General features: G+C 36.2%; 2 protein-coding genes across 2 annotated transcripts; one reads left to right on the top strand and one right to left on the bottom strand.

Moving 5' to 3' along the window:
• Positions 1-10,603: 10,603 nt before the first annotated feature.
• On the top strand, positions 10,604-12,345 carry LOC114714513 (cytochrome P450 78A7-like). The gene is made up of 2 exons (XM_028899254.1): positions 10,604-11,596; positions 11,678-12,345. The coding sequence occupies exons 1-2, from the start codon at positions 10,604-10,606 to the stop codon at positions 12,299-12,301; spliced, it is 1,617 nt and encodes a 538-aa protein (XP_028755087.1). The 3' UTR covers positions 12,302-12,345.
• Positions 12,346-16,677: 4,332 nt separating this feature from the next.
• LOC114714538 (shikimate kinase, chloroplastic-like) lies at positions 16,678-20,196 on the bottom strand. Its single transcript, XM_028899282.1, has 10 exons — positions 19,681-20,196; positions 19,323-19,381; positions 19,099-19,153; positions 18,933-19,005; positions 18,533-18,620; positions 17,940-18,022; positions 17,710-17,839; positions 17,206-17,284; positions 17,035-17,099; positions 16,678-16,898 (listed from the first exon to the last, which is right to left on the bottom strand). Exons 1-10 carry the CDS (start codon positions 19,886-19,888, stop codon positions 16,854-16,856), a joined length of 885 nt encoding a protein of 294 aa, XP_028755115.1. The 5' UTR covers positions 19,889-20,196; the 3' UTR covers positions 16,678-16,853.
• Positions 20,197-21,128: the final 932 nt, after the last annotated feature.

Raw genomic sequence — 21,128 nt, 5'->3', positions numbered from 1 at the left:
AATGATCAAAATAGTATAACTTTTATTGAAGAATAAAAAATTATTAAAAATATGAATTTGCAAAATATAATAATTTTAAATTATTATTATAATACGAAGAAGTTATATTTAATAAATAAAATATATTTAAATTAAAAATTATAATAATGTCAAAAAATTTTAAATCAAATAATATTTCATAATTAATTTGATGATATATCTACAAAATTTATGTAAATATAAAATAAAAGATAATATTAAAAATTAAGAATATTACTACCTCCGGTCCTTCTAGGACTAGATGTAGTATGAAAACTATGTTAAAATTATTTTCATTTGAGAAATATTAAAAATAAATAATTGAAAACTGATTAGAAATTATAAGAAATAGGTTGATAGAAGTATAAGAACAATATAAGGGCAAAAATATCTTTTAATTTTAAAAAGTTTTTTTGCATAAGTTATAAATAAGTTATAAATATTTTTGGAATCGTACTTAAAAAAAGTAACTTTTGACCAATAAGTCATATTGATAAAAAAAAATGTTCTAAACCGCTCTCAAATTTATAAACTAATTTATTAAACATATAAACTACTTTTTGGCTCCTTAAAGGCCCCACCAAACAGGCATTTATTCTAATTATCACCTTCAAAACTTGGAAGTTGGACATGAGAGACGGTTATATGTGTTTTTATCGAGGCTGAAGAATTAGAAAATTTAGTGTAATTAAAAAAAGAATTAGAAAATTAACATTTTTAAATGTGCGGCAAAATTATACTTTAAGTCTTTTATTTTTATATAAAATTTTAATTTAGTTAGTCAAAGGTATATTTTTAGCCTAAAGCTTTGATATCATTTTATTAGTCTCATGCACATATAGGAGGAAAAAAAAAAAGATAAATATATTACCATGAGAATGATTTTTATTTGCAGTGCTACTCTTTAAATAGAAGTAGACATAAATACAAAAGAGATTATAAATATTTTAAAGGACAATAAAAACGAAACAAACTCTATTATAAGATCATCATTCCGAAGACTTGATCTGCCAATACATTATCCACACGTAGCTTTCAGGAAGCCCATGATCTGCATTAATGCCTGATCAGTACAAAGATGCGAATTAGAGAATCACCAATAACGCAAAATGTAGATTCAAGATTTACCACACAAGGAATCTTTTAACTGGCCTAAGAGCCTTATAAGAAAATGGAGTAGATGAGGCGGGTGGGGCAGAAAGAAATTTGGACCTCATGCTCCCAACGAAATCATCGTTATCGGAGGGTTTTCCAGACTTGGCGGCTCGGTGCTCTTCCATGATGGAGCCGACGAATTTTCTGACACGAGGAACGAGTTTCGAGCAACGTTTATTTATATGATGCGGGTCATAGATAGCGCTAAGCCATGGAAGATAATCAGACCAGTCGAAAGCCCTAAGAAGCTTAAAACCTTCTCGAACCATATCCTCGAGCTCGGGAGGTGAAAAGCGCAAGGGTTAAAAAGCACATGGCCGTGGTGATTGATGGATAATAATAAATTAGGTGGAGGGGGCAACGATATTTTGTTTTTGTTCGAAATATAAAAAAAAAAAAAAAAAAAAAAGACACTGGATCGAAAACATACCGGGTCGGATCTCGAGTCGGGTCGTCAGATCTTCTTAACTCACGCTTAAGCTAAACTATAAAAGTCTAAGCTTTTAAGTGCGCAGCAGAGCACCTCTTTGTAAAAAAGAAAATAAGAGAGAGAGAGAGATATAGTAGGAAAGCTCTACTACTTGAGTGATTTGAACTGATGGGGGGAAGCCTCTATTTATAGCTTTTGTCATATATAATATATCCTTATCTCATAATATCATGATATTTGAATTTAAATCTAGAATCAATGACAATTAATTCTAAATATATATACTTAATATATATTTAATCTACACAATATAAATTAATTAATTTAATATAAATTAATTAGATTTATATCGTAACCGATTGGATATGATTCAGGGTGTTTGACCAAGTCAAACATATCACAATATCGCTTGGATATTTGACTGATATATTCTCTTTATACCCAGTCAAATAATCCGGCCCATCAAGGGCGGATCCCAAGCCCAAAATCTAACATCTCCCACTCGCACTTGATGGGCTGCCCATCGTGCGATAGCTAAATCTTTCATTGCTTCATACTGGGTGTCTGCCGTGACCGCGTGGGCATGACGTCATCGATTCGGGCGCTTGTGCACTAGGAATCCTTTATGCAGGACCAACACACAAGAACACCCTTGGTGTACCTGCAAATTACATGCTTGTTGCCTCGAATGCCCCAGTTTTATCCATACACTTTACTTGTGGCATATCTAATCCCTCTCGAGTTATTTTGTTTACTCAGATTGCCTTCTCATACGTATGGTATCCACACTTGCTTAGTTGTTCTGTTCAACCTGCAAGGGACATGTCACAGACACCAACGTAGATGTGTAGTTCAGGATAAATCTTCCTTCTGACTATCCATCATTTAGATTTGGCATAGTCGCTTTCTTAGTCTTGACCTGTTAGATCGCATCATTCTTGACCATGGGGTTTAGGCTAGAGTAGCTGCCACTAAACCAAAACCTTGTGATGTTGTCTAAGTCTTAAGGGCATTATGAAAGGTTTATTTCCTTTCTGGGACTCACACCGTAATGGATCAGGGATCTTCCATCTACGTCCCTTGTTGCGGATTTGGGTGAGCTCATGTAGTATGAATTGCATGCTACGGTGCTCAATCCACCAAGTGGAGTATGTTGCTTTTGGTTTTAATAGCACCGTATAGACTTAAGTTCCAAATGCACTCCAACATTTGAACCAAGAGCTCTTTCATCACAACCATATATGACGTCTTACTAGTGAAGAGTTCCTTGTCTAGCTACAGGTCTCATGGACGACACATTATCCGTGATTCGGCCTAAACTTTTATGGGTCTCATCTCAGTCTAGCTGAGGTAACATTTGTGTAGTGATTCTTCTCTACCATCTCATGGTGATCATCTGCTGTCAAACCTTCTATATCCCATGAGAATATAGCGAGGTGGTTACTCGTGTGAGTGAGCCAACCTTATGACCTGTACGACATATTTGTATTACATACCTCGTGCCTATGCATGTATAAATACACAAATGTATATACAAGAAAAATTTATTTGAACTGGATAAAATGTATTGAATTACTAAGTAAGAGGAAACAAAAAGTTCATTACAACATGCCTTGTGCTTGCATGTTTGAACAAGAAAAAAAGGATAAAAAAGAAAAAGGAGTTCAATACATCATACTCTACGCATGCCCAAGGCCTTTACATGCTTAATGAAAGGATCTCTAGCTATAGGCTTGGTTAGGGGATCTGCCAACATCTTATGAGTGGACAAGTATTGAACTGTCACTTGTTTCTTAGCGATCATATCCCTTACAAAGTGATTTTATGTCTATATGCTTAGTACGATTGTGGTACTTAGGGTCCTTTGCATAGGCTATTACTGCTTGGCTGTCGCAGTGAATCAGAGTTGGTCCCTCACTCCCACCATGGATTCCCAATCGTACTAAGAATCTTTTGAGCCACACAGCTTCTTGGACAGCTGCAGAACAAGCTACGTATTCTGCTTCCATGGATGAAAGAGACACACACGTTTGTTTCTTACTACTCCAGGAGATTGCTCCGTTATTCAGTAGGAAAGCATAGCCTGACGTCGAGTGTCGCTCATCCAGGTCTCCTGCCCAATCAGCATTGGAATAACCCTCCGCACGAAGGCCATTTCCTTGATAGCATAGCTCATAGTCCATGGTTCCTTTTAGATATCTCATAATTCTCTTTGCAGCTTCCCAGTGTTTGACTCCTGGATTGGATTGGAATCGGCTCACAAGTCCGACTGCAAAGCATATGTCTGGCCTGGTACACAACATGACGTACATTAGGCTGCCAACAGCACTTGAGTATAGGACTCTTTTCATGCGTTCTATATCGCATTGTTTTGTAGGGCGCATTTCCTCGCTTAGGTTATGTCCCTTAACCACAGGGGTATCCATAGGCTTGCAGTCTCTCATATTAAAACGCTCAAGAATCTTTGCTATGTATGCCTTTTGTGACAATGCTTTCAATTGATCCATCAGCCTTACGTTTGTACTTGAGAACCCACTTGCTCCCAATTGCCTTTCGGCCAGGTGGTAGATCAACTAATTCCCATACTTGGTTGGATTCCATGGAATCCATTTCCTCTTGTAAGGCCTTCTGCCATTTTTCCTTAGCAGGTCCTGTTAATGCTTCTTTAACACTTACGGGGTCTTCTTCATCGTGTTTTGGACTAACGATGAAGGTTGCTCCTTCAATTAAGAAGCGTTTCCTAGGAGTTTTGTCTCTGTTACTTCTCCTAAGTGGGGTTGCTGTAGGACTTTCTTCCTGTGACTGGGTTAAACCTTGTTGTGAAAATGGTTCAACCCTCCTACTCAGATCAGCAGACTGAGGAACACTTTGTTGTACCTCATTGCCATCATCCTCATAAAGAAGGCTTGTTCGATCAATACTCCCTCTGCTAGGATATTCGGTTTCTATGAATGTTGCGTCCCTTGACTCTATCTCAGTCACTGAGCCGTCATCATTTTCACCAATGAAGACATACCCTTTAGAGTTCTCAGAGTATCTTATGAAGATACACTTTTTGCCCCTCGATTCTAGTTTGTCATACTTATGGGAAGAATCACGAATGTAGGCCACTGACCTCCATGGTCTTAGGATGCTTAGATCCGGTTTGCGGTTTGTCTATGATTCATAAGGGGTTGTAGTGACTGATTTAGAAGGCACTCGGTTAAGTATGAATGTGACAGTTAAAAGAGCATCTCCCCAATATGAGGTTGGAAGCTCAGCTTGTGCTATCATTGATCTAACCATATCGAGGAGAGTTCTATTTCTCCTTTCAGCAACTCCGTTTTGTTGAAGAGTGCCAGGGATTGTTAATTGCCTAACAATACCCCTTTCTTCACATAGCTTCTTGAACTGATCAGAGAGGTATTCTCGACCTCGGTCAGTTCTTAAGGCTTTGATTCTTGAACCTAGCTGATTTTCCACTAGATTGAAATATTTTCTAAAGCACTCTAATGCCTCAAATTTGTGAGAAATCAGGTAAGTATAGCCATATCGGGAAGAATCATCGATGAAGGTAATAAAATACCATGCTCCGTGACGTGCCCTAACACTCATTGGTCCACAAATATCAGAGTGTACTAGTTCAAGAGGATGGTTAGCCCTGGTTGCCTTTCCGAAAGGTTTCCTTGTGCTCTTGCCAGCAAGGCAATGTTCACACAGAGACATTTTCTTTTTGGACACGTTTCCTAGAACCTTCTTTTGCCAGTTTGGTCATGCGTTCTTGACCAATATATCCTAATCTAGTGTGCCATATATCGTAATTGACATCGGAAGAAAGTGCATAGCAAGAACTAGAAAAATTATCATTGAAATTTTCTAAAACAAAGAAACTATCCTAAACATAACCAGAAACTGAAAAGTTGGTCCCATACGAAATGTCTACTGTGAAATCATGAAAAAAGACATTGAAATGAAATTTAACTAAGGAAATAACAGACACAAGATTTCGTCAGATTTTCAGAGCGTAGAGGACATTTTGCAGGACTAGGGTCCTTCCTCCATGCGGGGTCAGCTCACAAGTACTGATCCCTTTGACTTCTACTCTCGCGTTGTTCCCAACATAAAGCCATCTGCTTCTTGCTGGTAACCGACGAAATTCTGTGAAGTTACCACAATCCTTGCTCACGTGGTCTGTGGCCCCTGAGTCTATAACCCAAACAGGATTAGTTTCAGCAATAAATGCAGTGCTAGAAACATAAGAGAAATGTATCGAATCTGAATCCAATACCTTTTTCTGCTCAGGGCAGTCCTTGGCATAATGCCCCTTTTGTTGGCATGCATAACATTTGATGGTTGCTATGTTCCGCTTCTTTGCAGGTTTCTTGCCTTTCTTGAAGGAATTCTTTCCCTTCTTTACTTTAGGGCCGTCTTTCTTATTTTGAGAGCCTTTGCTTCTCTTGGACTAGTTTTGGGAGGCTGCTCCTCCCTTTCCTTCAGTTAAATATGCTTCACTGATAGATTTCACATTTTCCATTCGATCATCCTCTAGTTGGAGGTGGCAAGCTACATCAGCAAAGGTTTTTAATACTCTCGTTGTGAGTAATGGTGTGCTTCATGGTGTCCCAACTTGCTGGGAGAGATCTCATAATAGCTTGAATATGTTGCTCTTCAAATAAGGCGCCTCCGGCTTCCTTAAGCTCCCTGATTAAGTTCTGCATTACCCTTAGGTGATGCCTTATGGGAGTGTTAGGACCCAACTTGAAATTATCAATTTTGACGGTGAGTCTCCTAAGCCTTGCAGTAGAGGTACTGTCAAATTCGGATTTCAGCGCTGCCCACATGGCAGAGGCGGAAGGGTGTGTTTCGAATTGCACCAACACATCGTCAGTCATGGCACTAAGCATAGTAATTCTGGTGATAGTGTCCCTTCTTTTCCAGGCCGCGTAGCCGTCCTAGTCCCTTCGCGATGCATTCGCCTCAGGCTCTGGAAGAAAAGTAGTCAACACATCAGTGACTTCTTGTTCTTCAAGGACATATGATATCTTACGATGCCACATGCTGTAATTATCTCCGTTCAACTTGTCACAAGGTCCTATCTTACGATCCTATACATGCTGTAATTATCTCCGTTCAACTTGTCATTCAGCCTTGATTCCTCTTTGAGACATTGTGCTATCATATAGACAACAATGCATTTTAGTACGGTATGCAACATACACGTTATTCAAGTAGGTCATAGGTCGTCCGGGTAAGAGTCTCACCACTTTCATGATCAGGAGACAACTAGGTTGGCTCCCATCCCATTACTCCTGGTTAGTTTCTTACCTTTCTTATCTTTGACTTTCCTTGAACATATCCCCAATTTGAGTTTTCCTCATGAAAACTCCCACTCATATAAAGCATTTAAAATAATAAAAAACTTTATTTATCAAAGCATAAATGTTTAAAGAAATTTTGATAATCCAAAAATAAAGTCTCAAGAGTAAACATAAAATGAAAAAGGAAAAATAAATGTGAACAAAAACTCATTCGTTCATGATATATTTTATCATGGGTTCTCTCAAACTCTCTCTAACATCTTTCCAGCATCTACAAAGACTTTGTTTAAAAAATCTTTCACTAAAAATGTGTCCCCTCCTTGCTAGTTCCTCTCTGTATTGGATTGCAATGTTTGAGAAAAAAAGTGCGTCTTGCTCATTGACAATTTGTTTAGCATAATAACTCAATTTTGAAAATAGGCACTTTTGATGCTCGTATTCATCAGCATACTTTTCTGCTATTTGTTCTATTAAATTTATGTCTTTGGGTCTGCAGACTTCTTCCTCTTGTTGGTCAGGAACACATTTCCTTTTACCACTACTCCCCTCAGGTACATTAGAGTTTACTTGTGATTGAGGCGCTTTTCTTTTATTTGTACTTTCTTCAGCATAATAATTTGAAGATTTCGGAGCATCAAAAAGAGGAGAATAAGTTGGATATTTTTCAAAAGAGTGGTTAGAATTTGAGTTTGAGTTGGCCATTTCCTAAACCCAAAAAGAAGGAGTTAAGAAAAATATAAAAATAAATATTCAAAACATTTATTTGCTATTTTTCGTACCCAAAAAGTCATAAAAAATAGGCACATAATATATCAATTTATAGTTCATGATTTTTGGAAATATTTCAGGTCAAACAGGGCCCAAAAATAGGCCCTCACGCGCCCTAATAGGCAGTCCCAAATTTTTTTTAAAAAATAAATAAGGGGGAGGTTCGCCCACTCTCGGGACTGGCGCGTGCCACACATGCATCGCCTTTTCAGCCTCTCGCCGTTACCTGACCTATTCCATCTGATTTCTCACGTCTTAAGGAGTCTATATATGTGCTTTTTATGATAAAAGGATCCCTAGGTGGACCCCACGCGCCCACAAGGTGCGTCCAAAAAAAATTCAAAAAAAATTCTTTTTTTTTTTGGTCGGGTCGGTCTACCAACCCGACTTCCAGGGAGGATCCGAGTCCATAGACCCGAAATGCAGCGTTTCACTTCAAGTCATTTTGGGCTGGTCAAGTCGTCCCTGACCTCCAGCCGGGTCGCCCAGCTCTGGCAGTCCGTTGCAACCTGCCTTTTTCGAACCGCCATATCTTCCGCCTCCGAGCTCTGTTTTATGCATTTTAGGTGTCTATGAACTCGTATTTTCGTGCTCTATAATTCTATGGGTTCATTTTCTTTAAAAAAACATCATTTTTAAAGACCCAAAAATTGATTCGAACGGCCGACGTTGGAGCTTTTGAAAAAGAAGATTTTGATCATGTTTTTTAATCCCACGACATTACAGACAATGTTTTCGAGCTTCAAATATATGTACAGAGTGTGTATTTGAGTTTAAAACACAAGAGTATGGCATCCGAATATATATTGGTATATTAACGACAATGGAATAAACGAATAACATATATTGATAGCCTCAAGATCATTATGGCTCTGATGCCAATGTTAGAAATAAAAAGACACTGGATCGAAAACATACCGGGTCAGATCTCGGGTCGGGTCGTCGGATCTTCTTAGCTCACGCTTAAGCTAGACTATAAAAGGCTAAGCTTTTAAGTGCACAGCAGAGCACCTCTTTGCGAGAAAGAAAATAAGAGAGAGAGAGAGAGAGATAGTAGGAAAGCTCTACTACTGGAGTGATTTGAACTGATGGGGGGAAGCCTCTATTTATAGCTTTTGTCAGGGATATTTTGGGTAGCATAAAAATATCCACTGAGCACATCAAATAAAATCTGAGATAAGATATATAATATATCCTTATCTCATAATATCATGATATTTGAATTTAAATCCAGAATCAATCACAATTAATTCTAAATATATATACTTAATATATATTTAATCTACACAATATAAATTAATTAATTTAATATAAATTAATTAGATTTATATCGTAACTGATTGGATATGATTCAGGGTGTTTGACTAAGTCAAACATATCACAATATCTCTTGGATATTTGACTGATACATTCTCTTTATACCCGGTCAAATAATCCGGCCCATCAAGGGCGGATCCCAAGCCCAAAATCTAACACTTTTAATCTCTCCGTAGTTTTAACAATTAAAATATTCAGCATCAAATATTTTGTAATCAGTCGTTGTCTAATATCCAGCATCAAATACATCAGCATGAAGTCCATTTGTCGTTTCCTTCTTGTTTGTGTCGAAATATTTTCTCAAATATTAATATAATAATACCTATAGATTTTGTTCGTCAAAGAATTCTATTCCTTATTCTTAGTTTCTATTTTTTCCGAGTTTTTATTAGAAACTTTATAACATATAAAGTTTCTCTTGGCTATTCCACTACTTCTTATACTCCACTACTTCTTATCCACTACTTCTTATACTCCACATCTTGTTTGTGTCGAAATATTTTCTCAAATATTAATATAATAATACCTATAGATTTCGTTCGTCAAAGAATTCTATTCCTTATTCTTAGTTTCTATTTTTTCCGAGTTTTTATTAGAAACTTTATAACATATAAAGTTTCTCTTGGCTACTCCACTAATGTGGAGTATAAGAAGTAGTGGATAAGAAGTAGTGGAGTAGCCAAGAGAAACTTTATATGTTATAAAGTTCTAATAAAAACTCGGAAAAAATAGAAACTAAGAATAAGGAATAGAATTCTTGACGAACGAAATCTATAGGTATTATTATATTAATATTTGAGAAAATATTTCGACACAACAAGATGTGGAGTATAAGAAGTAGTGGATAAGAAGTAGTGGAGTAGCCAAGAGAAACTTTATATGTTATAAAGTTTCTAATAAAAACTCGAAAAAAATAGAAACTAAGAATAAGGAATAGAATTCTTTGACGAACGAAATCTATAGGTATTATTATATTAATATTTGAGAAAATATTTCGACACAAACAAGATGTGGAGTATAAGAAGTAGTGGAGTAGCCAAGAGAAACTTTATATGTTATAAAGTTTCTAATAAAAACTCGAAAAAAATAGAAACTAAGAATAAGGAATAGAATTCTTTGACGAACGAAATCTATAGGTATTATTATATTAATATTTGAGAAAATATTTCGACACAAACAAGATGTGGAGTATAAGAAGTAGTGGATAAGAAGTAGTGGAGTAGCCAAGAGAAACTTTATATGTTATAAAGTTTTTAATAAAAACTCGAAAAAAATAGAAACTAAGAATAAGAATAGAATTCTTTGACGAACGAAATCTATAGGTATTATTATATTAATATTTGAGAAAATATTTCGACACAAACAAGAAGGAAACGACAGATGGACTTCATGCTGATGTATTTGATGCTGGATATTAGACAACGACTGATTTGATGCTGAATATTTTAATTGTTAAAACTAGTAGTACTTCACCCTTGCGGTTTTCACCTCCCGAACTCTATATATTCGTAGTTACTACTTCTCCCTCAACCACCCATCGTTCTAAGAGCATTCTCGTGTTCTCTTTGTTGTCTCTGATTTGTTCTCTGCCGTTATTTTCTACACGAAGCCTCTTTAGATGGAGGAAGGTTCTTGTGCGGCTATGAAGCCCGTGAACTTGTGGGGTTTCACTTTCACCCTTCCTGCTTTTCTCTTTGGCGACGCCTACGCTTTGCTTTCCAACTTTCGTGCCTTTCTCGCTACCGGCCTTCTCACTTGGGCCTTCTCTCCTGGCGGTCTCGCCTGGAAAAATGGTCGTAACTCTAGAGGGCGAGTTCCTATCTCTGGTCCTCGGGGTCTTCCTGTTTTTGGCAGCTTGTTTACCTTGAGCCGTGGCTTGGCTCATCGGTCACTCGCCGCCATGGCCTGGGCTCGGGGTAATACTGAGCTCATGGCCTTCAGCCTCGGCTTGAGTACTCCTGTTGTTGTGGCTTCTGATCCAACCACTGCCCGCGAAATTCTGACCTCCCCTCACTTCGCCGACCGCCCTCTCAAGCAGTCGGCCAAGAGCCTCATGTTTAGCCGAGCCATCGGCTTTGCTCCCAATGGAAGCTACTGGCGTCTTCTCAGGAGGATAGCTTCGTCCCACTTGTTTGCACCTCGGCGAATTATAGCCCACGAAAAAGGACGCCAGCTTGAGTGCGCCGCCATGCTGCGCAACATAGCAAACGAACAGAAGCAACTTGGAACCGTGTCTCTACGAAGGCATCTCCAAGCAGCTTCTCTCAACAACATAATGGGCAGCGTCTTCGGGAAAAGGTACGATCCATCGATTGAGAGCGAAGAACTTAAAGAGCTCGAGGATATGGTTCGAGAAGTTTTTGAGCTTCTTGGGGTTTTCAACTGGTCTGATTATCTTCCATGGCTTGGTGCTATCTATGACCCGCATCATATAAATGAACGTTGCTTCAAACTCGTTTCCCGTGTCAGAGAATTCGTCGGCTCCATCATAGGAGAGCACCGAGCCGCCAAGTCTGGAAAACCCACCGATAACGATGATTTCGTCGACGTGTTGCTTTCCTTGGAAGGAGAAGAGAAGCTTGAAGAAAATGATATGATCGCTGTGTTATGGGTATGTAATATGTTCATTAGTTAAGCTGAGAGGTTAGTTTCTTCAGTTGAACCGAATTGACTCGGGTGTTAAATTTTGCAGGAAATGGTATTCAGAGGAACAGATACGACGGCGCTTCTGACCGAGTGGGCAATGGCAGAGTTGGTTTTGAACCCGATGGTGCAGGATAAGCTCTACAGTGAAATCCACCAGATTGTTGGGGAGGAAGGAATTGTGACAGATGCCCACGTGGTGAGAATGCCGTACTTACAGGCGGTGGTGAAGGAATCACTGCGAGTTCATCCACCTGGTCCACTCCTGTCGTGGGCCCGACTATCCACGTCGGACGTCCACCTAAGCAACCGGATGGTGGTTCCCGCCAACACAACCGCGATGGTGAACATGTGGGCCATCACGCACGACCCCCGTGTGTGGGATTCCCCGCTCGAGTTCTCGCCGAAAAGGTTTCTCGAGAACGAAGGTGGCGCTGACGTGGACGTCAGGGGTTCTGATCTGCGTCTGGCACCGTTCGGGGCGGGACGAAGGGTCTGTCCCGGGAAACACCTTGGCCTCGTGACGGTGTCGCTGTGGGTGGCCAAGCTGGTTCAACGGTTCAAGTGGGTCCAGGACCCGACTCGACCCGTTGAGATCTCCGAGGTTCTAAAACTGTCCTGCGAAATGAAGCACCCACTGCATGCCATGGCCGTGGAAAGAAGGAATGGTTAAAAATCTATGAGGTCCCTATAATGACGTATTTGGTGAAGTTATGATTAGGATTATGTTAGGGGTTTGGCTAAACGGCTTAATTTTACGAGTTTATTTGACCTTTTTTTGAAATATGCAATTTTTATATGTTTTTGAGGCAGCTTTTGCAATTAAAAAGGAACCTGGGGTCTTCAATGTGAACGCATGTAGTGTAACTTTTTTGTAATATTCCCAAATTTGAAGTTCGAGGTGTTATGATATAAAATTGTACGGTTCGCCTTTGGTGAGTTTTCACTTGCTACAGTTTGACAGGGGAAGTGGCTTCTATCCGCCGCGTGTGTGGTCCGCTGCCCGTCCGCTGCTTGAAGTGATGCCGTTTTGTAGCTGATTTCTTTTTTTTCTTCCTTACATTTCCATAAGTGAGGTTGCGCCAAGAGAAAGAATAAGAGAGAAGATTGTTCTAATTTTTAGAAAGCTGATTGTAATTAGGATCCACTCAAAAGGAATAAACAAATTTGCAAAATACTACTAAATAAAAATATTAGAAATAACTTTGAAGAGAAAATAAAATTAAATGAAAGAAAATTAAAATAAATAAAATGATTTTGTAGATACAAAATATTCCTATATTTCTAAGAAAAATTAGTAAAAAATACTTATCTCTGGTCCTATTTAATGCAAGGCACTTTAAATCTCAGGTTTGCATAAAAGCACTTTTTTTAAATGATTCAAAGGTTTCCAAACCCCTTCTAACCCGGGGGGGGGAACCTCCTATTCAGGGATAAAACTTGAAAAGGACTTCAACCAATAGAAAATTATTAGTGAATCAGAATTGATTTGAGTCAACCAAATTTTTAAAAAAAAATTAAAAAAGTTAAATTATGTTTCTAAGCTATATTTTATGTATGTCTGTGCATTTTAAGCATCCAAAAAGAGAAATTAGTGAGAAAATGCGCTAAATAAATATGCATATTTATTATAGAAAATTGATATACATACAAATCCTTATCATTTTACTTTATTCTTTTAAATTAAATTTTATTTTCTCAATCATAGCCTCATAGGCATGAGCCTTGATACTTATTATTTGTTAATTTGTAAGAGTAAGTAGCAGATGATGTAGCTCTCACTGAGCATATGTTTGTCACAGTTATAAGTTTAATAATAATTTCTTATTTTTATGATGATAAAAAATCAATTTTATTTTATCCTTTTGTTTTCAAAAACCTATTTATTAGTCATCATAGCTTGATGCTTATTGCGTAAACTGGCCAACAACATGCAGATTCAGTTTAGGAAGAGTTTCAGCTGATGAAGTCGAATTTGCAAGCTGCTGGTAACCATTTGGACATGTAATGCTTTCGCTGCCTTTAGGGACACACCTTAATTACTGATGAAATGATCGCCAGCTGCCCGCACAACACAACAGGGCAAATGGATAATGATTGGTCCTTTACTAATTGTATTATTTATTAGTTTATATGTACAGTTGAGTTCTTTGATTATTCCAAAAGACAATGCATTTTGTGGACTTGTTAGGCTGTTTTTGGCTTGTGGCCTGGGTCTCAATTCTGAAGGTTTGGAAATAGTAATGGAATCGAGTGTGGAAGTGAGATTGACCTTTAAAATTATGTTTGATATGGAGTAATATTTAAACGTAATAATTGCATTAATTTTTACTTTAAATTAATTATAAATTGCGGAAATACCATAACAGCCTTAAAAAAAAAAAAAAAAAAACCCTTGTTCTGAAAAATCGTAATCTTAGGGTGAAATTTTCAATGCCATATTCCCTTTTGGTATTTCTTAATTTTATATGGGTTTATCCCATCTCGAGTAACAAACTATCTCTCACACCAAATACTCTTTTAGTAGGTTTTTTTAATCTTAATTCCAATCTTAACCTCTCAATAGTTCATTCTAGACGGGACAATACTTCATTCCAAATAAAATTTAAGAATAGCTACAATGTTGTGGATGACAAGTTTGAATGCCTGGAGGTTTGGGTGGGATCCTATATAGACAATGTGTGATAGTCCACAATGCTGTTTGGGATGAATAAGTTAAGGTTATGTTGTTTTCTCAACAGCTAATGTGTCTTGATTCTTTATGTCGTGCTTATACTATCTTTGGTTCTTTATAAGAGTTAATTTAACTTCTAATTTAATTTTAAATATAAGACTCAAATCCATTCTATCTTTGATATTTATCCATTTTTTCTCAATTAATTCCTACAATAGTTATATATGTTAAGGAGTTACTCTCAATTTGTAATTCAAACACATATGATTAATGAGGGTATTTTAGGAAAGAAATCTATTTACTACCAATAACTAATTTAACTAACTTTCTTAATTTTTTTCAAATTAGTCAATTGGGTTTTATACTAAAAATATGAGGTGATATACATCTACAAGAATTAATTTCCTCGGTGCAAGGGAACAAGATGGAAGTTGGCTTTAAGAGTAAGCTCAGCTTTTCCCTTCTCAATTCTCATGATGCACCGGGCAAACGTTTGGGAAGGTGAAGGGACCCCCAGGAATGTTCAGACCATCCAACATGTTATCCAGGAGCCGCTGAACCGAAACATGGAGAATATGGGCACTAGGCCTTCATTGGGCTCTATGGCGAACGAGCCCAATTGGCTTGAACTGAGCATTCATTTTTAGCCCTTGATCATACATCAGTCCACATGGTCGGCGTAGGCAAAATAGAGCAATACTTTTTTTTGAGCAAAAAAATAGAGCAATACTTACGTCAAACTTTTTATATTTATTATCTTAAGTACTCTAATCACATATAATCATGTGTCTTATTTTTAAAATATTAGTATTTAATGATAAATCCATGTAAAACAAAGAAAAATACATGACCAAATATTATTTAAGAATTTGATCTGAGTTTTTTTTCCAGCAAATATTATTTCCCGTGGGGGCACACAATTTAATAGATTGAAAAAAAAATCATAGACGAGATATTTCATATATTTCAAACTTCAGTAATAATTTACTCATATATTATTTTATATTTTATTTTATAAAAGTCAAATATAAATATACTGGATAAAGGACAAGATACAACACAAGGTTGTTGCCTAGCAAAACTTCAGTACCAAAATCGGGTTTTTATTCCACATTTATTTAGAATAAATAATAAATGTCTCTTTGGAATCCGGCAACTTTGTTGCATATTTTCCAAGAAAACATTTTTTATTTCTAATAAATGATCTTTAAAAAACTATTTAGAAGATAGTAAAAAATATAGTAAAATACATAACTACTCTTCTATTTTACTTAAATTACAGAACCCTCTCTTCTATTTTGAAAATATATATAAACTTCCTTTCAAATTAAAATGTATGTTATACAAACCTTCCTTATATTTTTAAAGTTCAATTTCCATCCATCTAATCGTTAGTTGACTATTAAGTTTGACTTTTAAATTTCTATTTTGACCAAAATATCTCTCTTTAACATAAATGTTATTTAAACATTTATATCTATAAAAAAATAATTTTTGATACAACAAGAAATATTTATAATACATGTATTTTCAAAATTTTTAATATGTTATAAAATTTTTAATTTTATATTATAGAATTATAAAATTTTAGTTCCTCATGAAATATTGAAACTTAAGATTTTTTTAAATGGCTAGAAAATATTTTGAATGCTTATTTTCTTATCACATAATATAAATTTTGCAAGTTTGGAAACTTATACAAATCATTTAAATTTATGTGTGCATTAACTAAATTACTTAATTTTTTGGCCCAATACAATAAAAACATTAATCAAAAAACAATTTTTAAAAATAGAAAAATAAAATTAAGGTAAAGGAGAAAATCTTAAATTTTTTGATATAGTTTTAACCAAGATTTTGGAATTTAGTATTGTGAAGGATGATTTAGCAAATAGAAAGTATTTCAATATAAATTTGAATTAAAAAATATTTTTTGAAATATTCTTGACAAAATTAACAGTTTGGATTTAAGTATATGCTTTTAAAATAGAAAAGAGGTCTATATAATTAAGACAAAATATGAGGAAGGTTAGAGTATTTTACTCTAAAAAAAACATATACAATTTGATTAAAATAAAATGCAAGATAAATTTTGGTTTTTCAGATGCATATATATGATGTAATAATATAATTATATGGTTTATACAGTTTAAAATAATAAGTTGTACATCTTTAACAGGATTTAGAAAGCATTAGCTTACTGGTCCCAAAAAAAAAGCATTAGCTTACCCTTTAAATATTTTTAAATGTGTGGCAAAATTATACTTTAAGTCTTTTATTTTTATATAAAATTTTAATTTAGTTAGTTAAAGGTATATTTTTAGTCTAAAGCTTTGCTATCATTTTATTAGTCTCATGCACATATAGGAGAAAAATAAAATAGAGAAATATACTACCATGAGAATGATTTTTATTTATAGTGCTACCCTTAGGCCTTTAAATAGAAGTAGACGTAAGTACAAAAGAGATGATAAAGATTTTAAAGGACAATAAAAACGAAACAAACTCTATTACAAGATTCATTATTCCGAAGACTTGATCTGACATTACATCATCCACATGTAGCTTTCAGGAAGCCCATAATCTGCATTAATGCCTGATCAGTACAAAGATGCGAATTAGAGAATAAACAATAATGCAAAATGTACCACACAAGGAATCTTTTAACTGGCCTAAGGGCCTTATAAGAAAATGGAGTAGATGAGGCGGGTAGGGCAGAAAGAGATTTGGACCTCAATTGCGATGGTAGTTGGAGACAGATCCAACACATCTCTGTCGCCCAGTTTCGGCGCCATTTCTAGACAAAACAACAGAAGGCACATGCATTGAATTTTCATTGGGTAAATTTTGGAGAGAATAACGATTAGATTTTATAACAAAGAATAAAATATCCAGCGGCATACTTTCTAAGGAGACCCTGGTATTGGCTTTAGCATATGCTTCAACTCTGGTTTCTAATAGAGAAGACAAACGCATCAAAGTCTGCAGTTTGATTCCAAAGAATCAAAGTACTAGTCAGCAAGTGATTTTGAATATACTACCTCCGGTCCTAATTATAAAAGCCAGTTGACTAATTTGAGGAAATTAAGAAAATAAGTTGAGTTAGTTATTTGTCCTAAATAAGTGTTGTCTTTCCTAAAATATCCTTGCTAGTCAAGTGTATTGACTAGAACTATCATTGTTAAAAGGCTACTTTGAAAAAAAAAAGTATAAATATGACAAACAAAATAGATTGGGGTTTTATATTTAGGACCAAAATAAAAGTCAAACAGGGTCTTATATTAAGGACTGGAGGCAGTAACTTCTATCAAGACAAATCATTTTCTCTCTCAGCATCTTAAATTCTCAAAAAATATGGCTTATTCGATGTAAAAAGAAGATGTTCCTAAGGAAGAGATGTAATTTACCTGTGTGTATTCGTCTCCTCTCTCATTATGTAGAAGCGGGCGGGACTCAGTTCCCACAGCAGTAATTCTCCGAGCCAATGTCTCTAGTGGTACATCCAACCAAATACTAACCCCCTTGTACATATATTTCCTGGCAACCCAAAATCAGTACATGGTTAGACGGATTTGAGGAAGAAATACCTTCAAAAGTTGAAGACAAGATTTAATGATTAGTGTGATGATTATTGGACCAATTGATGGGCCTTATAACCGCACCACCGCCTGTAGCAATAACAAGTCTATTCATCATTGACAGCTTCCGCAATACCCCAGTCTGAAATGGCAAAAGAGAAGGCATGAAAACTGACAGTTATCACAAAAGAAAAATGAACCTATTTATATTTATCCAACTGTCTTCTTGCAGAATAGAACGCAAATTGTGATATTATGCAGTGGCTTCTTGTTAGCACACATCATTCTCAGATATTTAGTTTTACTAAACCAGTTATGCTAGTTTGTAGCAGCTAAAATGAGTATATAAATTCCGAAATTGAATAATTAGTACGCATTTGTTCCAAAAATGGCTAAGATGAGGGCAACTCCTTATTTGCCTTGTGAGCTCCAGCAGGAAAGCGCCACTGGATCCCTAAGAAAGGCCAAGCAACAAGAATGGTGCTATATGGCCATGATTTACTGAGACGTAAAGAGCATTTATGAGAATGCCTTGGATTTGGCAACCAGTAACTTTCTCGGCCATTTTTGCTATGTTTTTGGAAGGCGGAAGGCATCAAAATCCTGAAAAAGACGAGGTGGGGGAGAAAAGAACAAGGCTTTTTCAACTGACCTCCTTGTCACGAAAGAAACCTTCCCCATAGTGTTCGAATATATCAGCCACAGAAGTTCCTCCAACTTCGTCCTCCACGAGGTCGTCACTGAAGCACAAGTGCAACAAATGCAGAAAATATTCAGCAGGAACTTTAACATGCACATAGTGATTTTGAGGTCTCAACCTTAGATTTTATACCCCAGAATTTATGGTATGCCAAGTCTTTAATATCAACAGAACAGGTTGACACTAATCCCTGTTGAAGCTCAGATTGGGTACTTATTGAAGAATATAATTCTATAAACTATCGAATCACTTCATTACTTAGTGTTATTCCTTTTTCTAACCATGGTTTCCTTCAAAACTACATTTTTCTAGCGATTAAAGATGGAAGAGTGGTCTCCATCTGAGTACTAACCAGTCGTAAAAGTCATAGCTCAGAACTTGTGACAAAACTTTACCCACAGTCGTCTTCCCGGAGCCCATCATTCCTGCGTGTCAAAAACAAAATATTCTGGGTGCCAAAGAAACTATTATCGCAACGTATACCATGTGAACACACGGACTTCAACAAAGAAACTGACCAACAAGATATATACAGCGGCCATTTAGATGCTGCTCGATCTCTTGCGAGATATTCTGCAATTTTTACTGATTTTGAGTGAGACAATGGTAGATAGCTGCTTAGCCAAGCAACAAACTGAGCTCAGATTACAATTTTTTTTTTCCGAACTGTATTATGAACTTATTAGACCGAATAGGCTGAATTCAATTAAAATTGAAAAAATACAAACGCGTCACGCTTTACCTCTAGGATCAACTCTTCATCAATAGAACCTTGAAAACCTCCCGCTTCTAGCGCAGAAACTGCAAAGTGACGTTGGAAATAAACTGTCAACACTCGAAATGGCCCGCGCCTCTAGTAAAGTCAGTCATTAGTGATAAATAAATCATATCACAGAAGACAGTACATCCGCTCTACTTTCATTGATTTCTTTCGCACAACAGCAAGTTCAAAATTGGTGTTACTTTCGGTACAAAGATAGTTCCTATCGTACAGAAGCAGAGAAAACCCAGATAAAACATCATAATGCTATCCAGAATCAACTTTTGAGACCAGGATATCGCTGGAGGGGGGGGGAACAGTAATTACTGTTTATAGCCACCTGGAGAATTGTTGCCCGAACAAGCAAGCTTCAGCGGGGTCCTTGTGCGCAAAGGTTTTCCAGACTGCCAATTAGCTGAAACAAAAACTTGAAGGCTCTTCTCCCTAAAACCCGGAGATAGTTTCAGAGAATCACCATGTTTTCCCCCAAGTCTCTCGATATTGACAAATGTTGGGAATTGCAGACTCCGTGCGGCTACAATGTCCATAGCTTCACCACAACACAACTCGGCTCTTCACCAACAATACGACGGAATCCAACCGAATGGATGTAGAGGACCAAACTGATACTCGAGCTCCGGTGTGATTCTGCGGCAAACGCTGACACCTGCCAAAGTGCTCTCTGAAACTGTGCAGAGGCGCATATGACGCCTAGCAAGTACTCTCTGCTACTTTGACCTTTCCACTGACAAATCACAGAATGTATGGTTCATCTCTCAAATATTTATGCGAAGCTTTGCCTATGATAACGAACTGCTAATTACAACCCGCAATAAGAGAAATATCAGGTCCCACCTAATTTTTAGAGCGAGCGTGTATGGAGATTGGAAATTTTCTAACAACCAAGGCATTTGATCTCATTGAACTATCATTTCGGCACTGAGCACAAGTTACTTGCGGAGAAAATTTTTAGTTATAAATATAAATCATTTTTATTGTTTTTTAATTTTATCCTTCTTTAATTTTGTTAAAAAATCAGAAAGATAAAAAAATCACTTCTACTTTTATCCACGGATGCGACATTATGATTAGGATGTGATACAGAACAACTTATCATTCTATGTAGACACTTGTTGGTCAACCGTACCTACCAGGCAGTAGTACTAATCACCAATGACATTGTGACATGTTTACACACACTGCTTTTTTTACTAACTTGTGATAACAATATTAGTGAGTCGTTAATAATGTTGGCCAAAAAAAAAAAGAATCATTGATAATTTGTATCTGCTCAAAGATTATTTTTTTAAATAAATGCATAGAGGGCAAATAAGATAGACTTCTACTGCCTTCTTTTTTAATATAAGATTTAGTTTGTAATTGTAACCATGCAATTCAAAATATAAGCATTAAATAACTAAATCATGCAATTCAAAAAGTTAATTAAAATTAGTTAAATGTAATTTCTTTTTTCTAAGACACTTTTATTTATGGATGGGAAAGGAAAACTAGAAGAGAGAATAAGTGAAAAGAATGATAAAAGAAAATGAGCGTAAAAAAACACAAGAGACATATAATTAAGTGAAAATGATGATAAAAGACTCCTGTTTAAAATCAAAAATTACTTTTAGAATATATTATATAATAAAAATGAAAGGAAGTACTTAAAATAGGCCTGTCCCAGTTCTGGTTATATTGGGAACGGAAGGAAAATGGGACAGAGACAGAACGGGATGGTGCCCGGTAGTAATATTTTTCTTTTTAATTTTTTTTATATTATAAGTATTA

Source organism: Neltuma alba, unplaced genomic scaffold (genome assembly GCF_004799145.2).
Source record: "Neltuma alba isolate B1F8T4 unplaced genomic scaffold, ASM479914v2 tig00011509_pilon, whole genome shotgun sequence".
In the NCBI taxonomy this organism is placed as follows: domain Eukaryota; kingdom Viridiplantae; phylum Streptophyta; class Magnoliopsida; order Fabales; family Fabaceae; genus Neltuma; species Neltuma alba.
The sequence above is the reverse complement of the archived record's forward strand: the minus strand, read 5'-3'. Positions and strand labels throughout refer to the sequence as shown.

Bases quoted from the DNA above. Each gene is read 5' to 3' on its own strand.
- LOC114714513 (XM_028899254.1), top strand. From the start codon at position 10,604: ATGGAGGAAGGTTCTTGTGCGGCTATGAAGCCCGTGAACTTGTGGGGT. The intron at 11,597-11,677 runs GTATGTAATATG...TAAATTTTGCAG, and splicing joins ATATGATCGCTGTGTTATGG to GAAATGGTATTCAGAGGAAC.
- LOC114714538 (XM_028899282.1), bottom strand. From the start codon at position 19,888: ATGGACATTGTAGCCGCACGGAGTCTGCAATTCCCAACATTTGTCAAT. The intron at 19,382-19,680 runs GTGGCTATAAAC...GTCACTTTGCAG, and splicing joins TTCGGGCAACAATTCTCCAG to TTTCTGCGCTAGAAGCGGGA. The intron at 17,285-17,709 runs GTAAATTACATC...ATCAAACTGCAG, and splicing joins GAGGAGACGAATACACACAG to ACTTTGATGCGTTTGTCTTC.